Source organism: Poecilia mexicana, unplaced genomic scaffold (assembly GCF_051168715.1).
Source record: "Poecilia mexicana isolate PSO_F unplaced genomic scaffold, ASM5116871v1 scaffold_7, whole genome shotgun sequence".
In the NCBI taxonomy this organism is placed as follows: Eukaryota; Metazoa; Chordata; class Actinopteri; order Cyprinodontiformes; family Poeciliidae; genus Poecilia; species Poecilia mexicana.
The window spans coordinates 15,534,406-15,560,121 of record NW_028263376.1 but is presented as its reverse complement, the minus strand read 5'-3'; the positions used below and the strand labels follow the sequence as shown (position 1 = coordinate 15,560,121).

The 25,716-nt window shown below is 37.2% G+C and overlaps 2 protein-coding genes across 2 annotated transcripts in view; one reads left to right on the top strand and one right to left on the bottom strand.

Moving 5' to 3' along the window:
* Nucleotides 1–489: 489 nt before the first annotated feature.
* On the top strand, nucleotides 490–9,881 carry olfml3a (olfactomedin-like 3a). The gene is made up of 3 exons (XM_015004652.2): nucleotides 490–803; nucleotides 5,053–5,362; nucleotides 7,956–9,881. Exons 1-3 carry the CDS (start codon nucleotides 693–695, stop codon nucleotides 8,738–8,740), a joined length of 1,206 nt encoding a protein of 401 aa, XP_014860138.2. The 5' UTR covers nucleotides 490–692; the 3' UTR covers nucleotides 8,741–9,881.
* Nucleotides 9,882–13,190: 3,309 nt separating this feature from the next.
* Nucleotides 13,191–25,716, bottom strand: part of syt6a (synaptotagmin VIa) — an 84,112-nt gene continuing 71,586 nt past the window's right edge. Inside the window, exons 4-7 of the mRNA XM_015004651.2 lie at nucleotides 18,091–18,211; nucleotides 16,994–17,165; nucleotides 15,617–15,767; nucleotides 13,191–14,557 (exon numbers count right to left, since the gene is read on the bottom strand). Of these exons, the coding sequence (XP_014860137.2) occupies nucleotides 14,486–14,557; nucleotides 15,617–15,767; nucleotides 16,994–17,165; nucleotides 18,091–18,211 (516 nt within the window). The 3' untranslated portion in view covers nucleotides 13,191–14,485. The remainder of the gene's footprint in view (nucleotides 14,558–15,616; nucleotides 15,768–16,993; nucleotides 17,166–18,090; nucleotides 18,212–25,716) is intronic.

Genomic DNA, 25,716 nt, shown 5'->3' with positions numbered 1-25,716 from the left:
AATATTCAATCTTGACAATGCAATAACAAGGAAAGGTAACTGTTTGCATCAGAATAACAGGGTTCTTTGTAGGAGGGTTATTGCAAAGTCCTGGTAATGTTTATGCTGTGCTATTGTCATAAAGTGACTTGATGGAGCAAAGTTTTTGTCAGCCGTATTTGTCACAATATGACAAATAAAATTTCACTTGAAAATGACATGTCAGTTTAGAAAAAAAATGGAAAAACTCCTCCCTGAGAGTTTGTGAAATGTATCAAGAATATATGGCATTTAAGATAAACCAAGTGAAAGAATGAGCTGTATGTGTCATACATATTTTCTGCAAGCTCAAGCCAACTTGTACACCTGAAACAGTACCAGCACCACATGAAGCGAGCCCATATGCACAGAGTGAGTCCACTTTCCTAAGGAAAGAGCAGGCTGAGAGGCACAAAGCTCCTCCCTGAGAGTTTGTGAAAACATTCCAGCAAAGTCAGAGCGGTCAAAGAATCGGAAACCCTCAGAGTGGCCTCCTACTTTCTCTATCATTCTCACCTTTTTGCACAGTTCTTCTGTTATGGCACATTGTGTTTAGACATTGTGCGACCAGTACAGACTGTTTAGCAGGGGAACAAGGCAGAGAGAGAAACCTGAGGAGTCCTCTTCAATCTGTGAAGACAAAGAAACTCAGATGTCCTGCTGATCGGCTCACAATGAAGCCGCTGTTCGTCCTCCTCGTTTCCTGTGCCTGTACTTTAATTGGAGCCCAGAATTACTACCAGGCACTGATGGATTATCTGGAGAACAGATTGTTGGCCATTGAGGTAAGAAACAAGCCCCCTTTTAAAATGACTTTTGACAAATGACTCTCTTTAAGTGGCAGCACAGATTTCTCTGCAGTCATTAAAAATTAGAGACACCAGTTGATAACCCTCTCCTCCTCCTTTTGTTCGAGTTTAATGTCCTAACTCATGCAAACTAATTAACGCAATCTCTGGCAGGCTCATCAACTTCCCTGGAGGCTTTGGGAGAAATAACAGTTCATGCATGCAGAGCTCTCCTTCTCATGCAACAAGCAGCTTCTGTCCGGCAGTATTACAACATCTTCCACGTCTAAGACAATGACACAATATTAATGAGTACAATCTCGACCTTTGCTGGTGTTGCATCAAACATGCCGGCAGTCTAATAGAGTCTGCTCTGCCAAGGTAAAATGAAGCTCTGCAACGATGAGCAGCCTCAGGGTGAGGATCCGATTGCAAAGAGTTTAAAAGTGAGGTTACATGCAGCAGTATGTCAGAAATAAGAGAAGGCTCAGTTTGTGTGAAGGAAGACTTGGCGTGCGCCGAGTGTGATATGAAACACAAGAGGATTATATGTCAGCCACTCTTACAACCCATCGGCTGTTGTACTTTGAGAAAGCCTCTGGGAATGCCAGTCAAGTGTTGTGGGGTTTGTGTGGCTAGCCAAAATCTGAAGTATGAATATCCAAGTCTGGCTGTTCTGAGCAGAGACAGGTTCATTGTCTGAATCCAAACAACTCACAAAAACCTCACATTTAAAAAGCAGCATTGATGCATTAAATTTGATTGGGGCATGTACAATGCAAAAGTATTCATACCATTTGGACTTTTCCCCTTTTTGTTACAGCACATTGTTCAATATATTTCATTCCAATTTTAAGTTAATGACCAAGAAAAAGTAGCAAAAAACTGTAAGATGGTGTGAATTTGGAATGCAGGTTTACACTTTACACTGCAATGTCAGTTGCACGTGCATCCATCCATCTGGAGTCCCCAGATAGATCCCATCCATGCACATACAAAGTCTATGCAGAAAAACATTTGGCTAGGATTCAAACTCAGGACCTTCTTGCTGCAAGACTATCGCGTTACCACCGGCTCCACCATGTGTGCAGCTGTTTTACGTTTTTCTGGATACGTCTCTACCAGCTTTGTGCATTTAGAAACTGATTTTTCCCCCCATTCTTCTTTACAAAATAGCTGAAAGTCACTCAGATTGAATGGAAAGCCTCTGTGAATGTAAGTCAAGACTTTGTGTTATTCTAACTCATGAATACACTTTGTTTTAATCCATTTCATTGCACATTTTGCTGAATGTTCCCAAAGAGGGTTTCAGAGTAAAGTAGAACCCATGTCAATGCATTACCACACTTAACATCTATTTCATAAATTCACAATGAAATACATTAAAGTTTATGATTGAAATGTCCAAAACACTTCTGCAAACCGGCACATGCATTTATAGAGGTTTATATATTCTGCTTATCTTTTAAATTACTCTTCAAATGAACACTGGCACATATGGTTGTGATGCAAAAATACATTATCTATGTACAACAGTTAAGCTCCCAGCGTTTTTCTTTTAAAATACTTTCAGCGACTATCTGCTGTCTCCTACTTTTGTATAAAACAGTTCATCAGCAAGCTTTAAATGCGCTTTCCCTTCCAGTCGACAGCAGGCCGACAGCGAGCTACGGTGGAAAATGAAGCCTGAGGAAAAGCAAAAAAATGACAGAGATTGAAGTTATTACGTCTTCCTCTGAATTACTTACTTTTCACTCTCATTGTGTCAGTGTGAGGAACCACATCACGGTATTGCATTTGAGACGGTGATGATGTTTTGGTGGATTGAAACAGAAACTTCCAACCCTGGGAGATTTATTTTAGGAAGCGAGATGAAGAGTGAGAAAAGGGCCTTAGCATTTCAGGTGAATGCTAAGGTCCCTAAAACACTTGAAGGGAGATTTAATACACAAAGGAATGCAATCTGCTAAAATTTTTATTTTATTTTTTTTGCACTTTTGCACACTCTTTCTGCTTTATTTCTGCACTGGATCCACAACACAGAGTACACATCGATCAAGTTGAGCAGCTGCAGCCATTTAAACCTCTGATGCATGAGGTCTCACCACTCAAAAGGTTAACATCATAACTGTGTCAGGCTGGAACAGGGGTCAGCAGCCGTTTCCATTCACAGAGACATAAAATAAATCTCACCTAGAGCTGCGAAAAGGAATGCAATAAAGTGTTTTATTATGAATGCTAAAAGTAAACTTGAATAAACTAAAATGAATCCTCTATTATAAAATTAAACAATTTTATAGAATGAGCTGAGCCTTTTCAACAAATATGGAAAATGAAAACAGATAAGGAGCATAGTTTAAAGCCAGTTGCTTTTTCAAGCCTGTTGTAGCCATTAAAAGCAGATTTTGAAGAAGAACTTATGGAAAAACTCATAAAATGACAATTTCCCTTTGCATTCTTAATCAAAACCATTTCCTTTTTGGCTTTGTAAGGGTCACAATGGCAGGGCCAAAGCTGCAGGTTGAGACCTCTGGGCTAAAATCACTCTGGTAATTTTGTCTCAGTCTCTTTAAGTGATACAGATGTTCTTTGAAAAACGTGGTGGATCGTAAAATATATTGTAATGATTCACTTCCCCTCTGGAAGATTAGAAAACTTTGACAGATGTTAAAATATATCAGATTGTAAAATTAGTACAGGTTGTCCATCCAAATATTTACTGCCTTAAGTAGGAGAAACTACAAAGATAACCTGTGCCATATGATGCAATGCAGCCAGCAGTGGCTATGAGTGATTAAATGTCTTTTTTGATGTGGTATAAAGAAAAGTTGAAGAGAAACTGTCCTTTTTCTGTTATCAATGTGCAACAAGTGTTTAAACCTGGGATCTGCAATCTTTAAAATCCAGAGTTAAATAAATAAAGGTAAATAAAGCTTCACTACAGCCACATATGTTGTATAACATTCTCAAAAAAAAAGCCAACTGTTAATCTACCACAGAAAATTTGTTGTAATTTTTAAGGAACCACTATTTTATTTTTTATTGACAGCCTTTAGAATAAAGAAAGACATCAATCTTTTGTAAAATGAGGATGGATACTTCCTTCTGCAGTGTGTTAATATTTGGAGGAAATATAAACACACTTTTCAATTAAAAAAATCATATTTTTAATTATGTGTGTTTTTAAAACATATGTCATTTTCAGCCAGTTATTAGAGGTTGCAGATTGCAGACTCCTCACTACATAAACAGAAAAAACCTACCAAGTGTTTTTGTTCTAATACCCTAGTACTTGAAATAAGACAAAAGTAACTTACAAGTAAAATTTCAATAATATAATTCCTTAATATTAATGAAAAAGTATTAGTGCTGTTGGCAGATTATTTAAAGGGACAGTATTATGTAAAATCAACTTTCTGTTGCCTTGCTTCTCTTATGCATGTTTGAGAAATTCTTTAATCTCCATGGCAACCATTCAGCTGTGCAAAATGATTGGACAGACTTAGCTCTGTCTTTGAGTCTCAACTCCATCTCTGAACTACAGAACCCAAGCTTCTGCCTCACAGAGCAGCCCTCCCCTGCAACTCTCCCACTCAGCTCCTTCAGACTAGCCACCAGCAATTAGCAACACCTAGCGGAAATGTACACCTGCTGAGCTTTTTATCCAGGCTACTTCTCAGAGCATTGTTGGTAAAAATGTTGTTAAATGGTTAAAAGAAGAGCGATGTTGTGATGACTTCCTGAAGGTGGGGTTTCAGAAAGAGCAGGAGGTTTTTAAAGAGACAGAGGCCCAATTTCAAGGCGTTAGTTTGCAAAGTCAAATTTCTTTTAAGTAATATTATTTACATGTAGCATTTTTATAACAACTGAAGACACTCACTAGATAGTGCTGTAAAATGGTGCTATGTGCCTAGAAAATACACAATACTGACCCCTTAACTTATAACAAGACATTTTTCCCATGTTATAAAACTAGAAAAACTAGAACTTTTTCATCAGTATTAAGGAATTCATCACTTAAAAAATGACCCTATGTCTTGCTGAAAAGTTACTTGTGAATTAGTTTTGTCTTATTTCAAGTGTACTAAGATATTTGCACTAGAAACTAGACTAAAAATACTTGATTTGATTTTATGTTTTTGCAGTGTCTAATATAGACAGTCAGATTGGCATACCTGAACACAAAAGAGAAACCTTCTCCTGCTGCGCAGTCTAACATTTACGTTGCTCTCCTCCTTACTCACAGGACCGCATGCAGCTGTGGCATGAACAAGCCCATCAATACCGCACAGAGATGCTGGATTTTAAAAAGCTCACATCAGAGGCCATGACAGGGATAAAAAATGACCACAGCATGATGTTCAAAGACCTGAAAGGAGCTTCTGCTCGAGTGGACCTTGTGGAGACAGAAATGGACTACGTGGAGACCCAGAATTCTCCACGGGCTTGTGCGAACAACGCTGAAAAAGTGTTGGAGCAGGAGGCCTGGGGTCTGCAGGAGAGAGATGAGGTGGAGGAGGAGGAAGACTGGGAGGAGCTGCAGTCCAGAGTCTCTGGTGAGTTTGAAGAAGTATGCTCATACTTCAGCCAAACAACCTCTAGAGATATTCAATCTTTCAAATGTATTCACGGCAAGAAGCCTAGAAGAGTCAAAACCCATAAGTTATATAGGAGTTGTGCTCTGTATTACCCACATTACACATCCCACAGGCAACACATCAAACATTTTACAAGGTTGTTGTCTTGGAAAAGTTATGTCTTTTGAAAACAGGGAGACAAACACAGCACCATAACAAGTGCTTCTGAGTCTGTGTGGAGTCATGTTTCCCAGCCAAAATGTGGTCATAGGCAAGTAATTCATTTCTGCACAAATACTCTCCTGTTTGAGGAAGGCATTCATCATCATAATCCTCACATCCAAAGATGTGCTGCTACACAGCTGCTACAAAAAGGTTTTCACTCAGGTTTGTGCAAGGAATTAAAGCTTGTTTAAATCATCATGAAGAAGGTTGAGAGAAGGGCTTTGAATTTCTAGGAATATATACGTAAAAGCATTTTTACCTCTTGAACTTTTCCATATTTTGTCATTCAGAAGCTTTACTCAATTCTATTGGGACTTTATGATCGACTAACATAAAACAGTACATATTTGTGAAGTGAAGGAAAATGATAAATGGTTCAACAAATATTATCCTGAAAAGTGTGGAGGGCATGTTTATCCTAGAAACACCTTTTGCAGCAGTTTCAACTGCAAATCCAGCTTCACATTGCTAGAGATAAAAGATATTGCTCCATTTTCTTTGTAACAATGTTCAGTAAGATTGGATGGAAAGTACATAGGAATTCTCAGGTCACAGACTTTGAGTTGGATTGAAGTTTGGATTTTCACTGACTAACGTCTGCATATGTGTAACCCGTATTTAACTAGCAATATCTCAAAATCTCTGTTTCAGGAGAGACCTGGCCAAAAATGGCACAGCACAGCAACGACTGCAAATCAAAACTACTGATATTAAAACTCCACTAAAATGCAATGTGGATAATAAAGAAACAAATATAATAACTTTGAACATATGGATATATTTATTGTTCTTGGTTTGTCATGAAAAATCCCAATGAAACACATTAAAGTTTATGATTTTAATTTAATAAAAATGTTGAAAGATTTAAGCAGTATGAATATTTTTTCAAAGCATTGTACTTCTTCAAAAACCTATAATTTTTTTTAATTTAATGTGTGCTAAATGAATAATTAATTTACTTTTTAATTTTATGTTTTATTTTTATCACAAAGCAAATGAAGAAATATTGATTGTTTTAATACACCAACAGAGTTAATAGCAAAATCAATAAGACATAATGAAAGGATTATGCAGAAATATTACCAAGCGTCCATTCATAATTATAACGCTGACATTTCATTTCATGTTTGTTAAAGACTGAAGCCAAAGATGGTCCTGGAATGAGAAATCCCTCTCTATTACTTTTTATTTGCTGTCAGTGGCTGCAGAAGGACAGAAAACTGCCCTGAGGTCAGCGGCGCTGCTCTCCATGCTCATGCTCACAGAAATGAGCTCCGTACATAGAGACCCATTGTGAATGTCTGTGAAGTGATCCGGAACAATCTTTTCTCCATAGAAGAGCCAGTTCAGATCTGGAAACTTAATCCTGATGTGGCTCCGGGACAAAAAAGGGAGAGGATGGGTGACGGTCGGTGACGACTGCTGGGAATTTTCTTTTCTTTTGTGTGGTTCAGAGAAAGAATTGTGTTATGATATTTTCTTTTACAGACAGCATCTTTCATCTGTCTATTAGCTGTGCTCAAGCTTCATCTCATGATGAGTTTGTGTCTAATTTTGCCCCGACTTTGAACTTGACCCAGTTTTGAGAACTAGAGCCAAGATATCAGTGGCTGCAGGCTGGAAACCCACATTTCCTATTGAGAAACGGCACTTCTCCTCATCCAGACAGACAGCTGGAGTCTGAATTCATTCTTTATTATAATGTGAACATAATCTGTTGGCCATGCCTACTGGTACATCTGGTAAAGATGTGTAAAAATCCTTAATGCAGATCCATTTTTGTTGAAGTATCATGACTGCATTTATCACAGGTGTCACAATTATTTCTGCTTTGAATAGTCTTTTTAAAATAGATATAACTGAATAATTTCTTAATCATTTTACAATATAATGTTTTTTGTTGTAAACAAAGTTTCCAAGAATGCCTGATTAGTTACCATTCTTTTATAGTTCTAGATTTGTTAAATATCTGCATTGGTGCCTTTTTCCTTTTCCTCCTGTTTTCAGTTTATGCAGTTACCTCTTCCTTCCCAGCAACTTCAGCAATTTTAGGTTTTTAATGCCACATGACATAGACTGCTATACCTGTTTTATGATAACACTGTATCAGTAAAAACCAGCTGGGGTGATAAAGTCTATCTTCCTGCGGCTGAAGTGCCCAACCTTTGCAACATCGCAGCTGTGCAGCCAGCGGCTCCTTTCATCCCATAATCTCATTACAAGCGGTGTAAGCAAGATGAATATGAATAAACACACGCTCGCTTTTTTTGTATGTTCCTGTTAAAGCAAAATCCTAATCCTCTTCTTTGTGGCTGCTTGTTTGTTTGTTTGTTTTTTTCGCCTTCAGACTGTGTGGAAATCATCTCTGGCATCAGATCTGTGAAGATCCTGAAGAGAATAGGAAGCCCAAAAGGAATGTGGACCAGAGATCCCAAGTCCTCCAAGCTTTACGTCTTCAATGGCACATCAGGAGACACAGTCTACGAGTTCAAATCCGTCCGTGACTTTTCCACATCTCTAGGAGTGGCTGGGAGCAGGATGATCCACCTTCCCTCTAAGTGGACGGGTCCTGGAAGTGCCGTTTATAATGGCTATTTGTATTACATAAATCAGGAAACTGATGCAGATGTGCAGGTGGTTAAATTTGACCTGATGAGTGGTTCAGTGACAGACACTGCTATGTTCCCTATGGAGAGGCATGCCAGTCTTTACACTCTTAATCCTGAGACTGTTGCAGACCTTGCAGTCGACGATGAGGGCTTGTGGCTCCTTTTCACCCCCACTGACAGTGAACCAAACATTAGCCTCGCTAAGATGGACACTTCCACGCTTGACATAGAACAAATCTGGGACACCCAGTGCCCACGGGGGAACGCAGAGGCGGCTTTTGTAGTGTGCGGGACAGTCTATGTCGTTTACAACACCCGCATGGCCAGCCGATCTCGAGTTCAGTGTGTGTTTGACGTGAATGACATGATGCTAACTGAAGAGGCTCCTCTGCTTTACTTCCCCAGGAGGTACGGAGCTCATGCCAGTCTGAAGTACAACCCTGAGGAGAATCAGCTTTATGGCTGGGATGACGGCTACCAAATCATTTACAGACTCACTATAAAGACGAAACTCTTAGCTTGACAGAAGAGAAATAGGATTATGTTTGAAAAACGGAAGGACAGTAGCAGTGCATTTCTTCTATCATTCACATAGATTTGCTTTGAGAAGAATAATGCATGCTCACTTTTTCCAAATATGGTGGCTGTGCAATGGAAGCTGTCAAGGTGACATATTATGCTTCCTTGAACAGGTTAGGACAGGTGAATGGACTAAACAAAACATGTTCATTACGTTTTTTTGCACAAAATCACTCTTGGATATATGAGATTTTAGTCTGCTTGGTTCTGCCTATTTCAAGCTCTTTTCAGAATGAGCTTGTCAAATAAAAAATCCAAATAAGCTGCTGCTGGCTATGCTCATCCAACTCAGATGCTTAATTATACAACTGTACATCTTTGAAAAGCAGAAATGGAGCCTCCTGCACAACCAACAAGAATGCAGCAAGTTGTTTCTGAAACAAAATACTTGTCTTTTCCAGCAGCCATTGTACTGTGCATAAAACCAGCTGGTCAAACATCCTTGGTGTCATTAAATATTTGACAATGGTTCTTTCACATCACCGTGGAAGAATTTCCACCGGTTCTTCTTTATAGAATTGTCTTAAGTCAGCCATGTTAAATTGTAAAAAGACCCAGACTAAAAAAAGATCCAAACTAAATTAATTCAATTAAGTAATTTTACCCCTCTAAATGTGAACTTATTAGTGCACTCTGAATCTCTGTCCACCTTCAAAACCCAAGTGATTGTGAGCCTCAGTGCACAAACAGTCCAAACATGATATCACTTTTCTTCCCTTAGTGACTACTCCTCTGTTCAGTGCTAACATAGAGAAAATTTGGAAGAAGTTGATCTAAGTGTCTACTTTGATGTATAAAGGATATGCACAGTAAAGTAAAAGAAAATGGAAATATATGTTGTCATAGTGGGCTGATATTTACTGTGAAATGCATACAAGTTAATAAAGTTCACTTCCACTTTCTGCTTCTTCTGCCAAAAACAATATGTGTGAAGTTGCATAAATGATAAACATTAAGATAGAGTTCATATGTGGTCTCATTTCCAAGAGGGAGCTGTTTTTTTCTCATGCTTTTCCATATTTTAAAATTTGTTTTGAAGATCTGAAACACAAGATGTAGCTAAAAATAAAAAAAGGAAAAACGAATGTAAATTTGAAAGGAGCTAATATTTTTATGGACTTCTAAGTCAGACTGATGTCAGTTTATCATTCTGCCTCCAAAGGAAAGATAATCTTCATTGGTACAAGAATTGTAGCTGTAAGCTGCACATGTGCATAATATGCAATACAGGTGGAGTCTCAAATTTGAAAAACTGATTTTTTTTTCTAAATACCAAAGAAATCCTCAGCATGAGATCAAACTATGTACACTACAAAATTATATACATAGTCAGAAAATGCTGAAAGATACGCATTTGTGAAATGAGGTGTGGGGGCAATAACAGTATCAGAAGAGTTCAGAAGAAGTTCAGAGGGATTCTGTTTATGTAAATATCAGTGTGGTTAAATTATTCCAATGTGCAACTGGAACAAGCCATTTGGTATGCACAGAATAAGGAAGACAAAAATAAAGTCCACCCCTAATTCATGTTCAGCCAGTTTGTTAACCCAGTGCTGGTGTTGTCTGTATTTTTCTCTCAGAAACCTGCTACACAGAGGCCCCTTTCTTTTTGTAAAAGTCTTTTAATCAAAGAAAAAGAAATCATGTCACGCTCCATGGGAAAAAGCACAACAAGCTATTTTCCTGATGCTCTTTCTTTTTGAGAAATGAAAACTGGTGGAGAAAATACAGTTTTGTATTTCAGTTTGACTTTATTACACACTGGATCACTGAGTTTATCTAGAACCCATTTGTCTTTACCAACATCTCTATTATTACAAATACAAAATGTTTAATAAAAAATTTAAACCTCAGAGCTATTTTAACATTTGGAAAGGATTACAAGATCATATCAACAAACAGTACAATATTAGGCAAAGCTAGAAGGTCTTAAAACAGTCCATAAACTGAGGCAATTGACCTAACGGGTTCCACCGACGATGAAAACACACCACAGTCAGAGAAATATGACCATCGTAAAATACATTGTATTTTTTTTAAAAAGGAACAGAAACACAATAATTCACTCACTTGTTTAGATAGTAGAAATCTAATAATGCCATTAGTCTAAAGAAGAACTTCAACATTCAAATAACTGAATTACAGCAGCGTGTTGATGCTATGGTAGAATACGTCAAGCATGAACAATGCACTGACTCATTCTTGCTCTAACAAGTGCCAATTAGAGAAATGCCACCGTTATGTTGATGCTGACCTGTCCGCCCAACAGCTTCCCCCGCTCTGTCATCTTAGGCTTTCAGTTTAACACCAAGGTGCCAAACGACTTGCTGTGGGTAAATTTATCCGCTACGGAAATGTCTAAAACAGGCCTTTCTGGGTCTGCTGAATCCATCTGCTTTTGTCGTCATGTCTGCCTCCGATTTTCCCATGACATATTCTGTGGCACAAAGTAAAATGCATCTGTACAAACTGTACCAAACTGTAATCTGTGATTCTTGTTAAGCAGCTGTCCTGCCAGGTATCATCTCCAGATTGCAGTTTCTCATATTGTGTGCTAGACATGTTAATAAGGAGCTTGACATCAATTACTGCATCTGGTGGCTCAAACTGAAACACAAACTAAAACAGGACGCTACAGGAAATTGGACCTGAATAACATGTTTTGGTAAAAACAAACATGTTTATGATTTTTAAAAATTTTTTTATGATGTCTGATAACACAGAACAGAAAATCCCACAATGTCATGATCATTTACAATATAATAATTTCAGTATTACAACATAAAACAATCGTAAACCGATACAAATACAAGATAAATGTGCTTTTATCTTACAGCTGTAAAGTTTTTAGAATTCACTCCCTTTTATGTCTGCTTGCTAACAAAAGACTCCGTAGCAATAACAATAAATCAGATTACACAGTTAGCAGACGCTGCAGCAGATGGTTGTTTGCAGAATCTGAAAATGAAAGTGAAGACTCTGTCATTACCAGATATGAGTCGCTGCCCGATCTGAGTCACTAACATGAAGAAGGTGAGCTACGACCACGCTTTATGCTGCTCTTTCTATCCTAAATAGATTTGGAAAACTTTACATTTTTTGTACAGATGTGAATAAACAATATAATTTGCTGTTCATCTCTAAAAGTTGTAGTAGTTCTTTGGGGATATAATGTAGTCACATCTGTATTTTTAAAATGTTTTAAATTTAAAAACAATACTTTCATTACATAAAATGTAACATATTTAAAGCAAATGCATATGTCTTCTAAATGGAAAGACAGAACAAAACAATCTGTCAATTAAATTAGAAATGTATTAATAAAAAATAAGCAAAAATGTGTATAGTTGCTTTTATTAAAAACACAAAAGTAAGAATTATTATTTCTGCTATACCTTTGGCCCATTGATGGAGAAACATAACATGGAATAAACACTTTGGTAATATTCACAGCTAATTTCACAGAATATTATTTTCTATTCTCTCTGCTTAGGATAAAAACTGGTAGTTGGGCTTTCTGCTCAGAGAGCCAGCTTGCAGTCGGCTTCTTAACAGATGCTACACTTAGATGGCCAACTGTAGTTTTAAAATATCTCTTTCATAAGATTTAGGCTAGATCTTATTTAGAAATCACACCATGAACGCCCAGAAATACTTAATGAATAGAAAGGGATTGTGAAAACGGGAGAATGTGCTGTACGGAAGCCGGGAAAAACTCAATTAATTGTTTGGCATCTTTTAAGAGAGGCTTAAAACCGTATGAACAGTATTATTGAAATATTTTTCACTGTTTTGGAAATGTGCATTTTAAAGACCCTGAACAGTAATTATTTGTGCTGGAAAGGTCAGCCATATTGTTTTCATGTTGTAAACATTTAGGATTATTTTCTAATCAGGCAACTGGGACGTGTGCAACTTCTATTTGAAAGTGAAACCTTAAACGTGACTCAAATTGGGGAGAGACCTACATCACATTTTGCAGGCTAAATTACATAGACATTAGCAGAAACAGAAACTTTTACAGGAAGTTTTAATGCTAAACGAGGAAGACAGAAACGCCAATGTGAAATGGTTAAACAAAAACATACTTGCTTGCCCATTATAGTTCAAAAAAGTTCCCAATTTCAACACAATCTAGAGCTCTTACCAAAACACCAAACGACAAGAGCTAATGTTGCTAATCTCACTAGCTAATGTTGCTAGCTAGCATAAAAGAGAGGTTTTTTTTTTGCTTTGTGGAAAAGTTCTGCTCTATTTGGTTTGGTATAACTGCATTTTGTTCCATAAAACGTACTACAGCCTTTTCTTTTTACCTTTGCGGGGGTGATAGTTTACTGCAAATTCCCTCACATTGAGCTAACTGATTATTTAGACAAAAATAAACAGAAAAATGTGGCATTTGAAAAAGAAAAAAGGGGGAATATACTTTATTCTTTTCAATTTTTTTAGTCATGATCACCAACCACAAAAAATACCACAAAACTTCAAAATATCCTTTTTTTAAATTCTACATACGTTCTCATTTTATATTCTTTAATTTAGAAAAGCAAAACAGACAGCAGAACACCTGTACATAAATATATTTACATCCACCAAAATAAGTAACAAAAATAAACCTAACAAGGAGACAAAAGTGCTTTTTTTGTAGTGTATTTTGGAAGAAAATCAAGCATTTCTGTTCTATTTTGGAAGAAACTGAACACCAAGGTGATAAAAAGGTTCTGGTGTTAAAAGTGTGCTTGAAAAGTCCCTGTTGATGGAGATATTTGCACCTCTCTTCTTTAACAGCTTCACTTGTTTTTACACAAAGCGTTATAATAGTTGTTATTTTTGACAGTGTCAGACTCCTGTGCCTTCGTGACATTGTGAAGTTTGTAGGTTCCCTGAACTTTTGAACTGCAGTGGAAACCAGGTTGCTCAACTCTGAATTCCTGTTGCCTTATTTCGTCTTTCTTTTCAGATTTTGAAAGCTACACCGAATAGATACTTGAGGTTTCAGCCTCACCCTTCCTCTCATAAATAAAACAGACATCTTAAGCTATAATGAAATAGATAATATTTTAAACTAAATACATTTATAGCTAATTATATATATAAATCATTTAAAAAAGGAATACTATATGTTAATTCAGGACTGTAAAAATAAATGTGAGTGAGCCATAGACTTCTAAAACAGCTTGTTTTTAAGATCATCTCTTTTTTCCCCTTCCTTGGCAACATGTGCTCAGCTTCCCTTTGTGAAACATCCGCTGCTTTCATGGAGTGATATCCGACAGGGCTTTTTCCATCAAAGAGACCCCATGGCTCATAGTTAAAACCTCTGTTTTTCCAGGTCCTTTGTGATGCCAACAAGCTCGATTTACCTAAGCTTGGACAAATCAACAATCAATGTCTGCAGACAGGATTTCCAGCCAGTCTCCTAGAAAACAATGCTAGCTTCAGGCCATCACACCAGCCACGTTTAGAAAAGCCTGAGCTTCTCTTAGCTGACAGACAGAAAGTCCTAGTTCAGTACTTGGGAGTGCTCTGGGACTAGATTTGAGGAAGTGGAGGGGCTGGGAGTGAGAGATAGAGAGAGGGAGAAGGGAAAGACGGTGGGATTGTGTTTCTCCTCAAGCACACAGACAGGAAGTGGATCAAGAGGAGGGAGGAAACCCCTTCTGGGCCGCTGGGTCGCAGGTAGCTCATCTCAGGGACTAGCAGGGGGCCTCGGTGAGGGGCAGGAGCCCTGGCTGTCAAAGCTGGCAGTTCTCGCCTTCCACTGTGGGACACACAAAACACAAGACAGATATTCATTCGGCACACGCACTTCTGTTACAGAGCAGAGAGGTGCTTCAAGGATAAAATATGCTGTGAAAAAATAAAATAAAACTATATTTTTATCTAAAATCAAGGAACTTTGTCTTCATTATTTAAAGCACAGTATGGTAGTAACCAGTTACCTTTACTCTGTTACATTTGCTTGAGCAACTTTTTGAAAAAAGCTACTTTTATCCCTAATTTACACTACATGAGGCTCCACTGTGCTACGGTAAATACGCACCCAATATAGTCAAAGAGAGCATTTACATTGAGTCCACACGGCGTCGCACTTCTGCAGAACTGATTCTGTTTTGACCCGACACCAGAGTAAATCTTCAAAGATCACACTGCTCCCAACAGGAAGATGCATGAGCACAGCATTCATATTTTCAAAATAATTCACCAAGACACATGATATTTGCTTAAAACATTAGCTATATGAATGAAGATCTGGGCATTTTTATAGTACTTTTAGCATGCAACAGTTATGCTATTGCAAATACATAAAACGCATCAAGTCAAGTTTCTGCTAAAGTCCAAGCTGGAGCACCAGTCAAGGCAAATGAAGTGGGAGAGCAAAGGAGGGAAATTTATTAAAATGGGAAATTAAGAACTAGAGTATTTTACGACACCACTCATCATTTTTACCACTTGCTTTATCGTGCAAGCTCTCATTTCGCACGCATGCTTCGTGAAGCATTTCTGCCATTCGAAGCAAAATGGAGAAGAGACCGAAGTAGTACAAATTGGGCTGCTCTGGAGCGGCTACAGTTCACCTGCGAATTGCGGAGCGGAGTTGGATGCAGTATAAATTAGGGGTTAGGAACAGCTTTACTACAGAGCAACTTATATTTTTGATTTATTAAGAAAATAACTGATGACATGACATGTACAAATACTCAACCCAGCTTTTGGCTTGAGATGATCCAGATGGTGGAGATTTATCCATCAATGGGCACTTGATCTAACAAGTGGGAAGCTCCACATCTTCCATGAGGAGCCCTAAAATCTTACTCACCTCCTTCTCAGATTTCTTGGACTCCAGGAGGGGATGCCAGTGTGCAATAGGCTTCCGTGGATAAGCCAGCATTTCATTCCAGTGGTCCCTGCCAAGTCCCTCAGCATGGCTTCCAACCCTCATCACACCAATGATCTCATTATGACCCACCCTGCAGAGGCACAAGCACGTAGTACTATGAATAAATCTGATTTAACTCGATGCAACATCTCATACATGCCATTTTTCATAATTGCGTGAGGACCATTTTGTAATCAAAGGAGACACAATTCTGATTGCCCATCCCCTTTCAACTGATGCAGCTGGTTGTCTCTGTGACATTTACATGGACTTGATCCGAAGGCATTACAGCTGATGTTTGTTAACAATTTAGCAAACTGTGGATAAATTTAGACTTTCTTTTAATCTAAAACTCCTTATATTATTAAGACAACCTGATTAGGTCCCATTAGGATTGCAGGCTGTAAATAAAGCATGAAGGGCTAGGAATCTAATTCTGCAGGTATCCTCTCCTTTTAACAACAAAAGGAACAGGACAAGAAAAATACCCACAATTTGACCTTTAACATGCATGTTCTCATTCTGTCAGCTGTCTGCACTGCAGCCGTTCCTTTCACATTGCTTGGACAGAGTCACATTCTATAAACACAAAGCACCGTATTACACTGCTTTTGCGCTTATCTTTATCTAAAGAATATCATTTCAGTGTTTGCTACAGCAAATTGTAATTACCTACCCAGCAGATTCTTATAATTACATCTACGTAGTGTGCAGAGCCCAATTTGTCTAGTCTGTTATGATGCATTTACTCTGTGTGATGTTTCTTTCTGCATGACAGGCAGTGCAGTGAGAAAGAATTGCCTCTTAAAGATTTTCTGTTTTTATTTTTATCTCCAACCTAAATGTTTCAGATTAGCACGCACATTTTATATCAGATAAAGATAGCCTGCATAATTTTGCAAATGATTTATCGCTGGTTGCAGCATTAACTGCCATCAACCATCTGTGATAACTGGGAATTTGTTTTTTTCATCCATGTGAAGGAGTTTTGGTTTATTCTCCCTCACAGAATTGATTTAATTGAAAGTCACTCGAGGATCTACGAACATAAACAGGAGAGCTCACTCGGATTTAAGTCCAGACTTTGACTAGGCTGATTTTAAAGAGTGGAAAGTGTATTTTTACATAGGGCCAGATTGGTCGCAAACTGGATAGCTTTTGTGAAAATGAAATCAGAATTTATAACTGTGTTTTGTATTTATTCAGGTTATATTTGTCCAATATTAATTTTTTGTGCAAGAGGCAACTATTGAATCTCTTAATTCTAAATCCTCAATTAAAAATAAGACTAATGACTTGAGCTCTACTCAAACGTACAAATCATAATCCATCACAGAGATGTGCAGGCTGACGTGGTCCATGCTGTCTGGAGGGATGTCGAAGATGATGGCCTCGTTGTAGGTGGGATTCAGGGTGTTCTTCTTAATGCTCGTCTTCTTCTTTTTCAAACGTCTGCCGTCACAAATGAGCGATACTTTGACATAGGGATCTAATAATAAGAAGAAAAGAAAATAAGAAAATGAAACTCATCACGTTTGTACATCCTCCTACTTATTGAACTCATTTTCCCTCCAGTAGAGCAGTACCAATCTGAGAGCATTGTTTAAAAAGATAAAGCTTCAATGTTTGCTGTCAACAAAGACGCATCCCTTCCGGATTTCATAAACTAGAGCGTGAGTGTTTCTACTCAAACAGGAAGGCAGTGCTGGAGGACCTGGCATCAGTAACGTGCATTAAAGTGACTCATCACTGTGCGTAAACAAAATGGATGTGAGAGCCAAAGATAACTTCCAAATAGCATCACTGAGAAAGCTTCCTGAATGCTGATCTCCTTCTTCATTTTGAGTGATAAATCACTGCACGCCGTCCGTCAAGCCAAGTCTTAGTCATTTGTAAGCTGCTCTGGATCCATAAACAGTTGGATATGCTGGAAGGCACAATACAATAGATTTGGGTTTACAATGCACAGACTGAAATAATGGCAGACAGCAAAAGCTCTGACAACTCGGGGAATTAAAACTGTGAGTCACATCAAAAGCTGTGAAATGTCATTAAATGTGTGAGAGAAAAAGTACCACATTCATCCTGAATAACACCTGAACTCTGGCATTTAAAGCATAATAAATGTCACATTTTACAAGTGATACCCCAATCAAAGGGGAAGGTTTAATAGAGAAGTAGGATGGCACTCTATTAAAACAACAGATTGTCTGCAACTATTTGCTGACAAATTCTCAATCTTGCAGGTGCGGGGTATTAATAACTGCTGAAATAATCAGAATTCACCCATGCAGAGTATCTTCCACGGTTTCTTCATTCTCCCTGACATGCCTACAAATGGGTATTCAGAGGAGGACCATTCTTTTTGACTCGCTGTCACTGTAAGTGAATCACACAAAGAGAACACGACTCACCAGAGTACCCAGTGATGTCCATGGCCTTGAGGTTCCTGCACTTGATGACGGTTAGTGTGAGTCTGCCAGCGGTGGGCAGGTAGCAGAGTGAGAACATGATCTCCCCAAGGTCAACGCTTTCCTGTCAGAACACAAACAGAAAGGAGGGGGAAAAACTGTTTTACTTTCAGCCCTCAAGTTTTCTACACATTGCGTGGATTTGACATACAAGATATTTGAAGACTTCTTTTATATACTGGATTTTACAGCAGCTTTCACCAAAATTTTAACTCTTCATTTAATACAATACTTTCAGGATTTACATTACCCTAAAAACTCTGCATACACCTATACTTTATTTATTCATTTTTGCTTTAACTTACTTTTTGGGTCAAAACACTTAAAAGTGTGGAGTGTAATTGTATATAGTCCCCATTTTCTGACACATCTAATTGAAATCCAGCTCAATTAATTGTCTTCAGAATAACAATTTGAATGCACTTCTGTGCAATTTAAATTTTCTATAGATTCAAGTTCAAGCTTATCTTTTTTTTTAACAGGACAGTACATAATAAATAACATTTAAATACACAAATCTATGGTCAGGTGGCTAATTTCCATCTTTATTCCTATTGTCAAGTTGATTTAAAACATAATAAATGCAAGGACAAAAACCACAAAATAACACCATGGAGTTTTTTCAGATGCTTTTTGAATGAAATTAGAAGTGAAATGTCCCTTATGTCTCTTATGTCCTTACGCAGCTGTTCTGTGAGTTTTGTGAATAAACAGCATAATGAAAACCAAGGATTACATCAAAGCTCTCTGTAAATCTGAAGGAAAAACAGAAAGAAAAACACTACTTTTGGAGAAACATACACACTTGCAGATTGCCACAATCCATTCACAGCAAACATGTGAAACACAGAGCTTTGGTCATAAAAATGTAACTTTGGAGCTACATGCATGTGGAATAAAACTAGAAAACAGTAGAAACAGAGAAATTGGTCAGACTTCATGGGAAAATGGGCCTTTCTAATGTTTATTAGAAAGACCCAGTCAAAGTCCAGTCCTAATGCTAACAGAAAATCTTTGGCAAAAGTTTAAAATGAGTTTTCAGAGATTTTCTCTATTTAGTCTGAGTTTGAATTATTTAGAAAAAATATTTTAAAAAAGAGGGCAAAAAGAAAAAAAAATAAAATCAGTTTTTTATTTAAGGATTACTGCTAAATGTTTTTTTATTCTACATTTCTGTTTTAGTCTACATATCTAAATAAAACAACATATATATATATATATATATATATATATATATATATATATATATATATATAATTTACATTTTCTTGCAATATATGGCATAATTGCTAGTTTTGTTTTAGATAAAAGCAATTAGATGATTAGCTAAAAGGTATTTCTAGTCATACTGACTAGTGAATAAACACTGGGCAGAGCAGATTTGTTGCTATGTTTTAGCTGTGATGAGGGCTGAGGCAGGACCATGGTGAGTAAATGATTTTCATAACGACTCAGAAATCAGGACCAGACTGGAAGTTGCAACAATAGCCGGTAGACTACAGATGAGCTGACGATGAAGTACCTGAACCAAAGAGTATTTATAATGGGCAGTTTGATTACTGAATGCTGCCCAGGTGAGTAAGTGAACAAACGAGAAACAGCTGTGAAAGAATTTAGCTGAAATTCCTAGGGATCATGGTGTTTCTATGCATTTGAAACTCATGCATGAATTTGAAGAATTAGTATGGAGACTGCAACACACACAGATCAGACAGGTTTTATTGGCTACATGGAATATGCTTGATGCACATCAATGCTGCTAAATTATGCACACCCCTTCATTTTGAAGATGCCAGCTGCTTGAAAATAGATAATGTCATGTGGTTTCCTAGGATTGAACTGTGTAATGTACGCAACAAAATTCAAAATGAAACTGAAACATGTATGAAAAACATCATCATTGTCAGATTTTTCATGGACACATCTCATCAAAAACACCAACAGGTATCAACAAAGAAGGCTCCATTTGTTAAATCCGCTGGAAGAGTTTCTCCCAGCGGTTTCTAATTCTTCGCAGCGGCGGAGCCGCGTCCGCAGTGGTTGAGCAGCGGACTGCTAATTAACTTTTGCATCGTCATTTATTTCCTCCAGATAAACTACCGGCTCCTCAAATGGATTAACACAACGTTGCATTCTCTTTAGTTTTCTCTGGTCTGTAATGGAGACTTGAATTTAACACGCCATTTCAACCAAAGGTTTGTAATGTGCTTCCTAACCATTTTTTAATTTGTAAGTATTGATTTTATTTTTTAGCCAAGCCTCTGTCTCTGCTAATGACATCTTCAATACATTTTTTGATCCCAGGCTTAGTTTATGGACTGAACAGACGGAAACAGTTACCATTATACATTTTGAACTGTTTGTATTTTTGAACCATTTTTTAAATTGTAAAATGTTGATTTTATTTTTGCACCATTTTTTTAATTGTAAAGTGCTGATTTTATTTTTGAAACCTTATTTATTTTGAAGTGTTGATTTTATTTTTGAAACCTTATTTATTTTGAAGTGTTGATTTTATTTTTGAAACCTTATTTATTTTGAAGTGATGATTGTCTGAAAGACCTTACACATGAATTGCCCCATATGGGGTTTGAACCGATGACCTCAGCATTGCCAGCACGGTGCTCTAACCTGCTGAGCTAACTCACCTACCTTACAAACTGTTGAGTTTCCATGGATTTAAGAAGAACTTACATGATCTTACCACAATGGAGATTTGATAAAAGTGCTTATATTCCAATGTTTTTCAAAACAACATACATAATATTTTATTTTCCAGAGATTTTGTATTTTGAAGTGTTGATATTATTTTTGAACCATTTTTAATTTTCAAGTGATTGTATTTCAGATATACTTTTTTTATTTAATGTCTTAATGTTATTTTTGAACCATTTTTTATTTGTAAGTATTGATTTTATTTTTTAGCCATTTAACCAATTCTCTGTAGAACCATTTGTCTCTGCTAATGACATCTTTAATACATTTCTTTGATCCCAGGCTGAGTTTATGGACTGTAATGTGAAATTGGGCACAATTATAAGTCTGACAGTTTGTTCACCAAGTTACTGTGCTCTCTGAGAGGATCTGTGGTATAAGTATTTGACATTGTTCTATGCCCATAGTTGACATTAGTCTCTAACAAAATGTGGATCATCTACCAGGAACACTCCAAAGAGCATGAGTTTCTGTAGTGTAGTGGTTATCACGTTGGCTTTACATGCAAAAGGTTTCTGGTTCGAAACCAGAAAGAAACAGATTTTGCATGTTCTATTCATCACAGGTGTTTACTAAAGGTCAACAAGGGTTCTGTGGTGTCATGGTCTGTACTCTGAATCCAGGCATCTGAGTGCAAGCCTCAGTTGAAATTTTCATGCGTTGCATCTCACATCATCAACTTTGGAACCTCAAACTGAAACAAAGCAGAGAAGTTCAGTTCCTGTAGTGTAGTGGTTATCACGTTTGCTTTACATGCAAAAGGTTTCTGGTTCGAAACCAGACAGAAATGGTTTTTGTAGGTTATGCATCTCTTGGGGTGCAGTGAGACAACAAGAGCCTTCCTCTTTTGTGATGGTTCATTTGCCAATCGACTTCAATGTAGGCTTCTTTGAAATCGAAGCTACTTTACTTCAATTACCAATTGGCAGTTCTATGGCGTAATGCACATGTGTCAAACTCAAGGCCTGTCGGCCACATGTGGCCCCCCAGCATTTTATAGGCCAATGATTGACTTAAAATAGGTTTTGAGCACGAATTGACTACAAACTACATTTCAACCAAAGGTTTGTAATGCGCTTCCTAACCAGACGCTCCAAAGCGTCCGGTCCATAACTCTTCAACACGCTGTCAGCTCCTGGTCAGAAAGATGCATTTAGTTCAGAGACCATGAGATGATATTCAGAAAGGATTTTTTAAATTAATTGATTTCAGTTGCCTCTGAGACTATATCTTTGCACAAAGTCTATAATGTCTGCCCATGTGACTTGTTTTTATTATTTGTTTGCTTACCTTTAAACAACTGATTTAAATATTGTAATTTTTAAACTGAGCAGTAATTTTACATCCATGGAAACTCAAATGTAATATTTAAAACTTCAATACATAAAATCAGTTATTTAACAATATGAGGTGGTGTTTAATTTATTTTTAACATTGTATTTTTATACATTTATGCTAGAGGTGCCCAAGTCCAGTTTCCCAGAGCTACCATCTGCAACTTTAGATGGATTCCTTCTCTAACACACCTGGACTATTGACTCATTATAAGCCTCTATAGAACTGAATGAGGGAAGTCAACCTTCTGTCTGGGGTGTTTTAGCAGGGATGCACTCCTGATTTGTACCGTCAATGTGGCCCGTTGAGGGGGGCCAATATGCTGAAGTGGCCCTCGGTGAAATTGAGTTTGACACCCCTGCTATAGAGGCACGTTTGTGTTTCTGTTTCTTGTGAAACTATAATCTAAAAGGGGCTGACGATCAGTTAACGGTGTGTTTGACATTAAATCAGAAACAATATCTTCACCATTTTCAGGCAAATTATGTATTTTTGAAAAGAAGAATCATGTGGACGATAATGATCTGATAATCAATGAATCATCAGTTTAATGAATGATACCTCATTAATGAGGAGTGATTCAGAAGTAACTGTGAACAAGCAAGAGAAAAGCACACCATTAGCACCTACTCCCTTACTAATGATCCTTCTGTAGTATCAGGGAGAATCATGCTGAGAGGTTAGTGAATCGTTTTTGTTACACGTTTCTCAGGTAAGTTCTAGTTTTGCATGGATGTGAATGTTAATCTATGGGCTACATATAATTTGTGGACAACTTTGGAACTGGAATATGTTAAAAAACATGTCAATAAAATAGGGAAAATGTATAACAAGTTTAATTTATATAATTGTGGTAATATATTATCATTATGCAGAATAATATTGTACTAGCCATCCAGCCATGCATCCATCCTATTGACTACAGTTACCACTGGATTAAGTTGTTAAAATGTTTACTGGGCCAGACACAGACTGGATTACTTTCATATTTGTTTGTATCTCCTCAGAAGCAGAAATGAACAACTCATCCTCAAGCTGGATTTCCATTAACCACAGAGTTGCAGAATTTGACATTTTGAAAATAAATTAACATAACAGAAACATGACAATTTCGAATAAACTCTCCTTTTTTTGATAAAAAGTTTTTCCCCTGGGATGAGGAGGGTTTTTCTTTTTTTGGCCATATCAAAATTATTATTTTGCAAAACACCAAAGGATCAACCACCCGATGTTACAATTGGAGCAAACCATTAAGAAATAGTTGGAGGATCATTGCGCAGCATGTTCTTCAATGACTTATCGTGTAAATAAACTTATCCACATGTGATTTTAATTGCGTTTGTTATTTAATGGCAACACCACAATTGCAAAATTGTGTTTCTTTCAACATTGGTGAAATATCAGTTTTTTTGCACACAGCTAATGACTGATGAGACCTGACCACGCCCCAATAACCTTGCATGGACAAGCAGGTTGAGATGGTGGATGGATTTTTAACATTTAGAAAGGATAATTACACTTAACAAGAGTTAGCAAATATGTCCACTTGCAGGGAATTATTTTTTGAGTCAATGAAAGTTGTTGCTCCACTTGCTCCATTTGTCATGCACATGTGGTGCTCATGAAAGTGATAAAGAGAAGCCTGAAGGTGCCACACCAAAACCAGATAGCAGACAGCTTCACTTTAAACCTTCAAGGCTCTTCAGCAGAAAATATGAAAGCTACGGCGTTATACTTTAATGTAGGTAACCGAGCGTGAAATGTGTTTAAGACAATGAATATTTGAAATTTTAGCCTTCTTCTATCTAACATATTTCTATAAACCTGCCTACATTCCTAAATATTAACTCTAGCTTACTTAAAGAAAGTCCTATGGGAGTCGTTATTGAGCTAATACTATTAAGTGGAATGAGTGTCCTGATATCTGCTATATGTGGGCTCTTAGCCCCATCAACATTATTAAAATCTCACAGAGCCCTAATCACACTGAATGAGCTTGGGAAGAACTCTGATGATTGGCAAATCCATAAGCCTCCTGTCAGAGAGCAGCAGTCTTAACGCCACACATACAGCTGCGATCCGGATTTCTCCGCTGTGCCAGTGTGGGATTCTGTTCGAAGGGTGGGAAGGTTCTCCCGTAATGTGGGAGTACAGCAAATATATCAAGAGATGTATCAAGAGCTATAAAAGCATAATGTGACACTTTGGTTGTCCGTGTAGAATCGCAGGCTGTATAGGAGGATGACAGTAACATCTGCACAGCGTGACTCTTTTCTAGGAACACTGGGGTTTACACACTAAAAGTAGAGGCCACACCAGGCCTGTTGCAAAAAGCAATATATATACATATATATATACACTGCTCAAAAAAATAAAGGGAACACTCAAATAACACATCCTAGATCTGAATGAATGAAATATTCTCATTGAATACTTTGTTCTGTACAAAGTTGAATGTGCTGACAACAAAATCACACAAAAATCATCAATGGAAATCAAATTTATTAACCAATGGAGGCCTGGATTTGGATCCACACACAGAATTAAAGTGAAATGTTCCCTTTATTTTTTTGAGCAGTATATATATATACTGTTTTATATATATATATATATATATATATATATATATATATATATATATATATATATATATATATATATATATATATATATATATATATATAAAACTATTGCACTTTTGGACCATACTTATAGTGTCCTTTGCTTAAAAAACCTGAAAATATACCTGAAGGGGAATTGGTGACCTACTAATATTGATCTGTGTACCTTTGACATTTGGAGCTCCACTAAAGTCCCATGAATAATTAAAAATGAAGCCAGGCCCTGGATCACATCTGTGTGACCTTTATGATCTGTCAGAATCACACGTTAGCACTAGTCGCACCATAGTAAACTGGAAAAAGCCATACAGCCTATAAGATCCTCTAATGTTTTCAAAAATCATTTGAAAAAACAACAACATTTTTTCAGGTTTAAACGGGTTTGAAACCTAATTGATTTTCTGTTTTATTACATCCTTATAATGTATTTATTCATTTCATATACGTCACCTTTAGTATTCATTGCTTCCTGATCAATAGTCACCTCTATTCATGCATGCGATTAGCCAGTGAAATCGTTCTGATAATACTTTGTATTGATCAAACGCACAGGACAAATTGCTTGAAATCAATATGTTTCTATTATCTGCAACACTTGTAATCTTTATCTTCAAGGCTGAGGCTATAAGTAAATATCTCCCTCCAATCAAATAATCCAAGTGGGCAAAAGATACCTCAATATTGCTATCTTTTGCACTCATTAAGTCTTTCACCGTCGTACAGCTGCTTTTTGAACACTCACCATCTGTGCATTCTTTATGTTACCTATCCTGGAGTTGATGACAGCAAGGCGTTTTGTCATAAAATCAATCGGTGGTTCAATTAAGTTAGTGTGCCAAGAAAGGATGCCTGTTTTTCTGCCCGCAAAGCAATAATGTTGAGATTATTGAACAACCCC

What these genes read in the sequence shown, in the direction of transcription:
- olfml3a (XM_015004652.2), top strand. Translation starts at nt 693, where the DNA reads ATGAAGCCGCTGTTCGTCCTCCTCGTTTCCTGTGCCTGTACTTTAATT. An exon ending in ACAGATTGTTGGCCATTGAG is followed by an intron (nt 804 to 5,052) that starts GTAAGAAACAAG and finishes CCTTACTCACAG; the next exon opens with GACCGCATGCAGCTGTGGCA. An exon ending in GCTGCAGTCCAGAGTCTCTG is followed by an intron (nt 5,363 to 7,955) that starts GTGAGTTTGAAG and finishes TTTCGCCTTCAG; the next exon opens with ACTGTGTGGAAATCATCTCT.